Genomic DNA, 9548 nt, shown 5'->3' on the forward strand with positions numbered 1-9548 from the left:
CTCTAGGTGTACTGGATTATAACTCCCACAATTCCCCCTCAAGATTTATTTATTATTCCATTTTTATCCCACCAACTCTTGGCAATTAACCCTCCTGCCTCCTGTTTTCCTCATAACAACCATTTGTGAGGCAGATTGGGCTGAGACCGTGTGATTGGCTTAATGTTACCTGGCTGGCTTTCATGGCTAAAGAAGGACTTGAACTCACAATCTCCCAGTTTCTAACTTGGCGTCTTAAGCCCTGACTCTTGAAGTCTATTCAACATGAGGGACATCACATTGGGAAAAATTGCTATATGCAACCAAGCTGTGATAGATGCTGCAGCTCTAACTGCTTTACTTTGGAGACGTGAAAGTTGAGGTCCCATGTGGCCTTCAGGAATCTAAGATACAGTCCCCAAGCTGCCAGTAAAGCTGCTATTTTGAATACAATAGAAACTATAAAACACATGGAGCTTAACTGCACCAACGCAGTGTAATTAATGTGATTTTAAACTATACATTTAATTGAATCTTTGAACTAACTCCATTTAATTTGGGAAATGTGCCTGCGGCTGTATTCCAGATCTGGCTTCAGTCCCTAAAATATTGCAAATTCCTATATTCTGTGGAAAAGCTCTAATGGGAAGAAGGACAGTAGATTTCAGAAATTGCAGCACAGCAAACTCAGTCCTGGAAGCTATTGATTTTCCCAAGCCTCAGACAAATTTCCAGAGGATTAATCTTTTTACAGATAATCCTCGACTTACGACCACAACTGAGCCCAACATCCCTGTTGCTAAGCAAGACGTTGAGTTTTGCCCCATTTTACAAACATTTTTGCCCGAGTTATTAAGTGAATCTGGCTTCCCCATTGACTTTGCTTGTCGGAAGGTCACAAAAAGAGAATCACATGACCCCAGGACACTGCGACCGTCATAAATATGAGTCAGTTGCCAAGTGTCTGAATTTTGATCACGTGACCCTGGGGATGCTGCAACGGTCGTATGAAAAATGGTCATAAGTCGCTTTTTTCAGTGCTGTTGTAACTTTGAACGGTCACTAAATGAACTGGGGTAAGGTCACAAAAGAGGATCAAAGGGCCCCGGGACACTGCTACCATCATAAATACATGCCAAGTGTCCAAATTTTGATTACATGACCGTGAAAAACGGTCATGAGTCCATTTTTTGCAGTGCCATAACTTTGAAGGATCACTAAACGAACTGTTGTAAGTTGTAAGTTGAGGACTACTTGTAATCTGCAGCAGCTAAAACAATTGCTTGTGCCAGTGATGGCGAACCTTTTAGAGAACTGCAACCCAAAACCCACTTATGTATCATCGGGTGCCTGGTGGGCATGCCCCATTGGGTGGGTGTGTCCCATTGGGTATGGGTGACCCATTGGGTGGGCGTGGCTTCGGTGCTAACGGCAAACTGGGTGGGACTAAAAAGTTCAATCCATCAATTCCAACTTTGCGAGATCTTTTTTTTCCCTGCAAGAAGTTGAAATTGATTGATTGAACCTTTTTTTTTTTTGCACACGGCGGCGAAGACCTAAAGCGAAAAGGTTTTATAAAACCCAGCTGAAGGCCTAGGACTGGGGCAATGGTGCGCATGCCCACAGAGAGGGCTCTGCATGCCACCTGTAGCACGCGTGACAAAGGTTCGCCACCACAGGCTTATGCTATAACAGTGGTGGCGAACCTATGGCACGGGTGCCAGAGGCGGCACTCAGAGCCTTCTTTGTGGGCCCGCGCGCCGTTGCCCCAGTCCTAGGCCTTCAGCTGGGTTTTATAAAACCTTTTCACTTTAGGCCTCCATCGCTATGTACACAAAAAAAAGGTTCAACCAATCAGTCAATTTCAACTTCTCGCAGGAAAAAAAAAGATCTTGCAAAGTTGGAATTGATGGATTGAGCTTTTTAGTCCCACCCAGTCTGCCGTTACCACCGCAGCCACGCCCACCCAATTGGCCACACCCAGCCAATTGGCCACACCCAGCCAATGGGCCACACCCACCCAGCACCCGATGATGCATAAGTGGGTTTTAGGTTGCAGTTTGGGCACTTGGTCTCTAAAAGGTTCGCCATCACTGTGCTATAATGAAGCAGGACCAGAAGACTCTTTTTGGGGCACAAAAAAAGGAGAACATTGTGTAAGTCGGCTGGGATATCTGAGGCTCACCTCCATCGAATATTGTTTGCCATCAATCTGATGCTCCGAGCCGGGTTGCGAGGCGCCGTCTCCCCAGTGAAGGTGAAAGGATTTGGCTGTATATCGGGCGGGAAGGCCAAAACCAGCGAGGTGAAGACCATCTTCCAGGGATACGTCAACTGCCGATTAAAGAGAGACAAAAAATCCAGCTCTGTTCTCAGCATTGTAGATCAGGTCTTCAACCTTTGGAGGCTTTTGAGTGTGGGAGTTTAGTCCAAAGCATTTCAAGAGTCCAAGTTTGCTTTCCTTTGAGCTAAATCAGGGGTGGCCAACTATGGCAACTTTATGACTGGTGGACTTCAACTCCCAGAATTCCTGAGCCAGCCATGCTGGCTCAGGAATTCTGGGAGTTAAAGTCCACCGGTCAAATAAAGTTGCCCACTCCGGAGCTAACTGCTATGATGAGAATCAGTTATACTAGCCAGTGCGGTTGAAAATACAATTGGTCCTTGATTTATGACCACAAATGGGACTTTTCAGTCCATGGGATTGAACTGGGAATTTCAGGCATTAAGCAATGCCATTATTAAGCAAATCATCACGTGACTGGCCCTGATCGTACAATCATTTTTTGCTGCAGTTGTTAAGCAAAGCAGTGGGGTGTTAAGCGAATCCAGCTTCCCCAACTGATTTTGCTTGTCGGAAGAATAGCTGGGAAGATCGCAAATCACAATCGTGTGACCGCCAGAGACCACAACTGTTGTAAATGCAAGCCAGTTGCCAATACTCAAATTGTGATGACATGATCCGCGGGGATGGTGCAACAGTTGTTACTTCAAGGACATGTTGTAAGTCATTTTTTCCTCAGGCCATCGTAACTACAACCCGTCATTAAATGAACAGTCATAAGTCAAGGATTACCTGTAAGAACTGTACAATTTCTGAGGCTTTCATCTGATCTGATTGGCCTGTTTTCCCCATCCTACATTTACCAGAGGCTGCAACTACGACTCCCAAAATTCCCAGCCAAGAACAACTGAGAATTCTAGAAGTTGTAAGCATCAGTGACCACTGAGTTACAGAAAGTGGCTATGTAATTTTACACAGTGGTCTAGTTCAGGAGTAGGCAACCTTGGCTCTTTTATGACTCGTGGACTTCAACTCCCAGAATTCCTGAGCCAGCCATGCTGAGGGAAAGGGAGAGGTTTCCAAGCTCAGCCATGCTGGCTCAGGAACTCTGGGAGTTGAAGTCCACGAGTCATAAAAGAGCCAAGGTTCCCTACCCCTGGTCTAGTGGCTGAATGGAGAAAACACACACACACACACACACACACACACACAGAGAGAAGGATTTAAATGTGTTTGACGGATTATGACCGTACCTATTTGAAAGTAAAATGACCATGCATTTTATATTCATTTTCTTATCCAAGAATACTGGGTTCAATGGGTTTAACTTTCAAAGCAAAGATTGGAGTCTTCCGTTTATTTCTACTTGGTGCTTGAGGTCTCATTTGTGGAAATATGCCTTTCCTTGAGAATGTCTAATGCATCAGCAAAGAGCATCATTACTCAACCTGATGCGAGAAATGCTCTGTTCCTCCCCCTCCTTGAGTAATATGCTTGCAAATTACAACAACTGTGCAAAAACAAACATCAAAAGATAATCGCTGTATTGCTAGTAGGTGCATCCCTTCATAATCAACACTCCTTTGCACAATGCTGTAGGAGTAAACGCACTGAGTACAGGCAACACCCCTTCAAATTAAATTCCGGCCCCTGCACGCAGTTTTCTTGGCAGCAATTTAGATTTTCTTTTTTTTTTTTACACTTCAGAGACTTCCATCCAAACTCACTCATCATTTCATTCGCAGTGGACAAGATTGCTAATTTCTGAAGAACAGTGCAGAGAAATTTACACTAAAGCAATTCCTGGCATGAATGCAACTAGAGCCAAGGGATCATGGGGTTTCTAATCTAACATTTAGAGAGAGAGTTTGGTGCCGTGATTAAAGGCGCTAGTTCCAAAGCTAGGTGACTGTGAATTCTAGTCTTGGCGTAGGCCAGTTGGGACACTTTAGGCCAGCCACTCTTGCTCAGCAAACCAATGGTGGAAAAAAGATTTCTATGTAGTCTGGGAATTGATCCTGGTTACAAAAAGTTCAACTGGAAGAACCAAACCAACAATAACCCAACATTAGAAGAGCATCAAATCCATTTTGACCCAGCTTCTCCTTCCCTCCTCTAACTGTCAACTGTTAAAATTCTCGCTTGCTGTAGTCCCTCCATCTTTTTCCCTGCATCCCACAATGCAATCTGATTGTCCCCCAAACAATCTGAATTGTCCCCCAAACTATCTGAAACTCAGAGTGGTTATAGATTGGAACAGCCCATAAGTGCAGCACATACATTTCCACACTGCTAGGGAATGGGCCTAGCACACAATATGCAAAGTCTGTCAGTGGTGTTTTTTCTTGCATTTGGGCTGTTTGATTGGAGTTGCTTTTTCCCTCCCTCCTGCTCCTATCTTAAGGACTAGAAATGTTTTGATTTTAAAAGAGCACATGAGAATTCTCTATGCAAGAAAAGGAAAGATACATAATCCCCCCCCCAACAGAAGAAGGGATGGGGCTAGCAGAGATGGCAAAATAGATTCTTTTAATTGGGGAAAAGAATATATCCAGGTTTGTTTCGACTTGGAGACCACTAATGGATTTTGTGCTCGAGGCAGAACAAAATAAATTGTTGGAATTGGGTTTTGCTGAGTAATCTAGTTTGTTGTTACATAAATGGCTAGTATTTGTTTATTTGTCCCTGCCTTTATTTATACAAATAACTTAAGGCGGCGAACATACCTAATATGCCTTCCTTCTTCTATTTTCCCCATAACAACAACCCTGTAAGATGGGTTGGGCCAAGATCACGCAGCTGGCTTTCATGGCTAAGGCAGGATTAGAACTCGCAATCTTCTAGTGCTTGGCCAAGATGACCCAGCTGGCTTTCATGCCTAACGCGGGATTTGAACTCATAATCCCACAGTTTCTAGCCTGGTGTCCTAACCATTGGACCAAACTGGCTCTCTAGTGCTTGCTATATTGGTAAAATAAAAGTTGAGACTATATAGTAATTCTATTTTGTATTTTACTGTCCAGAAAATAATTGAAAATCAATGCTTCTTTTTTCTTTTCCCCTTTACTCTACACTTCTCCTTTCTTCCCCTTTCCCCTTTTCCTACTCTCTTTATTTTCCTTTGTATTTTATATCATAATAATCTTAATAAAATTGCTGAAAAACAACAACACTCTAACTCACCTGTTTTCCCATTGTTTCTGATTTCCAGCAGCTTTTTGTTGCTGTCATAACCCACAAGATCCACAGGACCCAGACTGGGGTTGTGGGAAGCTTCTCTCTGAATAATGTTGATGGGTGACTGTCTCTTGCCGTTGCAATGACCAAGGGATATCCAGGTTTTAGGACCTGCCCAACAATACCCCCCAAAAGGAATAGTCATTAGACTTGAAGTGCCAAAGAAATACATTTTTTTAAAAGCAGCTGGAATCTCGTTTTCCTAAAAGCTACTATCTTTGCTGGGCATCCTGCTCACAGTTAGAAAATTATATGAACAGGGTTTTCTTTCTTTTTTCTTTTTTTTTACCACAGAGTAAAGCCATGGGATGAGATACATTCGCAAAGCTGAGTTTTGGAATTTAAATGCATTGGACGATCCCTGGCTGAGACTAAATATGACTTGTGATCTGGGGGTCAAAAGGAAAAGTATCTCTGTTTTTCTTACCACAGTGTGGCTCCATGTAACACCAGGAACCTATAAAGGAAAGAAATAGGGTGAGCCAGGTTTCTACCTCAATCCCAAAATAATTTTTGGAACTAGGGTGTCTTTAAATATGGCAAAAAAGTCAAAATGGCCACCATAACCAAAGCTTTGCTTTGTTTTGGACCACACCTGCAGATACCTCTGAGTAGCTAACAGGAAGGATGTGTAGGATAAGAGCAGGCAGAGCTGAGGGGCAGAGTTAAATGAGGCATTAGCCTAGAATCCTTATGTTCTCAAAAACATTCTAAAGCTTTGGTTAGACTTCTGCATCAGGGCACATCAGGGAACATATGCGTCTGTCATTCAGAGATGGCTGCACAACTGTTGCATTTATGCAGGTAGCCCTTGACTTTATGACCACAATTGAGCCCAAAATTTCTGTTGTTAAGTGAGACATTTGTTAAATGAGTTTTGACTGATTCTAGGACCTTTCTTGCCTCAGTTGTTAAGTGAATCGCCAAAGCTGTTAAATGAGTAACACGGTTGTTAAGTGAATCTGCCTTCCCCTTTGACTTTGCTTGTCAGAAGGTCGCAAAACCTTGGGACAGCAACCGTCATAAATATGAGTCAGTTGCCAAGCGTCTGAATTTTGATCGTGTGACCATGGGGATGCTGCAAAATCGTAAGGGTGAAAAATGGTCACAAGTCACTTTTGTTCAGTAAATGAACTCTTGTAAGTTGAGGACTACCTGCACTCCTGTGAATTTTAACGTCGGTGGAATTTGCCTGCCTTCCATTCTCCCCTCAACGGGAAGTCAGTTCTACCTATCAGCATGCAGGATGTGCATTTCCACAGTGGCTGACATTTGGGAGATGTACGTGTGCAGCTATCTGCATTTGTCTGCAACCTACGCTTGTCCGTCCACCCTTTCACAGCCTAGGTAGGTGTCGACACCTATGCGCAGTTGCGGACAATTCAAAATCAAGCTTAAGTCCAACCCCTCTTGAATTCCGTTCTGGTGCCAATTTAGGGCTGAATTTTAGTGGACCAGATTCTTGTGAACAGGCTTGAGCATGAAATCTTCTGAACTGCAACTTAAGGCATGCTCCTGATTCTTTGCACCTGCCAGGATGTCTTGAATCCAGCTATAATCCTTCTAACTTCCATGCATTTTTCTTGACGCTCCCCCCCCCCAAACTAACCTTGATTAGTCGCTAGCTTTTCCCAGTTTTTCCCCAGTTCATCTCCAGCCTACGTTTCCCAGGCTCAATCTTGTTAGCTTTCAGAGGCTGGTGAGCCAAATCCATCCAAAGTGGATTTAAGTTGTACCCTGGAAGGGGTTTCTGGCCTTTCATTGCCCCCCCCCCCACAAGGCACTTTAGGGTGGCATTACCATCAGAACTGGCGTAGCATCCGCCTGGAAGCCAAAAGACCATCGTGAGGGTTGTGAGTATCTTGAGAGAATCCATGGGATGGGATTTTGTCCAACTATGGGGAAAAGTGTAGGCCGATTAATCCATAAGGCAAACAATAGTAATAGGAGCCCTGGTGGCGCAATGGTTAGAATGCAATATTGCAGGCTAATTCCACCCACAACTTGGAGTTTGATCCTTACAGGCTCAAGGTTGACTCAGGCCTTCCATCCTTCCAAGGTCAGTAAAATGAGGACACAGATTGTTGGGGGCAATATTGTAAACATTGTAAACTGCCCAGAGAGTGCTGTAAAGCACTATGGGGCAGCATATAAGTCTAAATCAGTGTTTCTCAACCTTGACAATTTTAAGGCATGTGGACTTCAACTCCCAGAATTCCACAGCCAGCATTGCTGGCTGTGGAATTCTGGGAGTTGAAGTCCACATGCCTTAAAATTGTCAAGGTTGAGAAACACTGGTCTAAATGCTATTATAATTAATAGTAGAGGTATATGAACCAGTGTTTCTTATCCTGTCAGCTTGAAAATGTGTAGATTTCAAATCCCAGAATTCCCCAACCTCCCAGAATTGAAACCCACACATTTTGAAGTAGCCAACGTTGAGAAATTCTGATATGTACCATAGTAGCACTTATATAGCAGTAACAATAATAGTAGTATAAACAAATGGTAGCAGTAATACTAGTAATATAATTATTTCCATGAGACCATCAACATGGAACTGTCACGATTGTGGCAAGGAAGCAGAATTTTATATATTAGAAATCATTTATGAGAACGTAAGCGTGACCTGAAACTTTGTTCAAAAGAAAAATCAAGTCTCAGTCTTAGAGTATGATTAATAATAACAACCATCACATATATTAGAGATTATATCAAGTTTGTGAACATATACTTGGTAAACGTAGTGGCTGAACAATCTTTCCTGCAGTTATTTTAAACCTTTAAAATTAAAATGATTGCAGATTACTCCCCATAGCAATGCTGAGTGCTAGAATCTTTTGAAAACAGGATTAACAGCAACTGATTGCAGTTGGTTTTTTTTTTGCAATTGTTGGTTTTCCTTTAAAATATGAAATAGGCTTCATGGGCTGCTGAGGCAGCTATAAACAAAAAGGTTGTACATAAACAATATAAGATGTACACATAATCAGTTGTCACGGCCCAACGTTCAATTCTGGCACCAGAATAGCCAGGTAAACCGCATGGTACTTTGGGCGGAGCGGTTTGGTTGCCAAATTTTGAAAGAATAATCTATGATTGGACGCATGATTTCTCATACAGATTTGCATGGGCACCAGAAGCCACAACCGACTTCCACAGCACAAAGCAAACACTTATGTAACAACAAAGAACGTGTGATGATGAGACCATTGATAAGGAGCTGTTGCAACAGAGGAAAAATTTCTGTAAACATCAGAAAACCTTTAGGAGTGTTTAAGCACTGTATAAGCTGAAACTTATTTTTTTTTTTAAAAAAGGCAAGGTTAAATGTTACGATAGGAGGAATGATAACAGTGCTGAGACCTAATTAACTTCCCAACCTCCTTACCACAAGATGTGATAACAAACATATGAGACAAATCCACAGGGAACCAATTTGCTAAAAGCTTCTCTGTTCGGCATCCTTGTGCTCTCGACATTTTTACGTTCAGAATAAGCGACAGGAAAAACGAGATTGCTTCCATGCCTTATTTGATAGCAGTATTTGAGGGGCTGCCACAAAGATGAGGGGCTGGGGGGCAAACTATTTTCGAAAGCACCAGAAGGCAAGACAAGAACCAATGGGTGGAAACTACTCAAGGAGAGAAACAACCTAGAATTAAGGAGAAATTTCCTAAGGGTGAGAACCATTCATCAGTGGAATGGCTTGCCTTCAGAAGTTGTGAGTGCTCCATCACTGAAGGCTTTTTAAAAAGACATTGAATGGCCATTTATCTGGAATGATATAGCATCTCCTGCTCGTGCAGGGGGTTGGACTAGATGACTTCCAAGATCCCTTCCAACTCTGTTATTCTGTTCTGTTACTTTGTTATTTCTATACACCAAGGAGAATTTGATACATTCATTCATTTATTCATTTAGTTAGTTAGTTAGTTAATTAGTTAGAACTTACTTTCATGCTTTATTTCTATACATCAAGGAGGATTTGATATATTTATTTCTTTAACCTTTATCCTCTTTTACTACTTGTGTTATTTGTAAGAAT

The 9548-nt window shown here is 42.4% G+C and overlaps 1 protein-coding gene across 1 annotated transcript; it reads right to left on the reverse strand.

Moving 5' to 3' along the window:
• Positions 1-2164: 2164 nt before the first annotated feature.
• On the reverse strand, positions 2165-7386 carry LOC107299839 (carbonic anhydrase 4-like; the record flags this gene model as incomplete). Its single annotated transcript, XM_029286884.1, has 4 exons — positions 7301-7386; positions 5928-5957; positions 5447-5611; positions 2165-2313 (listed from the first exon to the last, which is right to left on the reverse strand). Coding segments are annotated over exons 1-4 (420 nt in total), but the record flags the coding sequence as incomplete, so codon positions are not given.
• Positions 7387-9548: the final 2162 nt, after the last annotated feature.

Source organism: Protobothrops mucrosquamatus, unplaced genomic scaffold (assembly GCF_001527695.2).
Source record: "Protobothrops mucrosquamatus isolate PMUCROS unplaced genomic scaffold, P.Mucros_1.0 scaffold5566, whole genome shotgun sequence".
NCBI classification, from domain to species: domain Eukaryota; kingdom Metazoa; phylum Chordata; class Lepidosauria; order Squamata; family Viperidae; genus Protobothrops; species Protobothrops mucrosquamatus.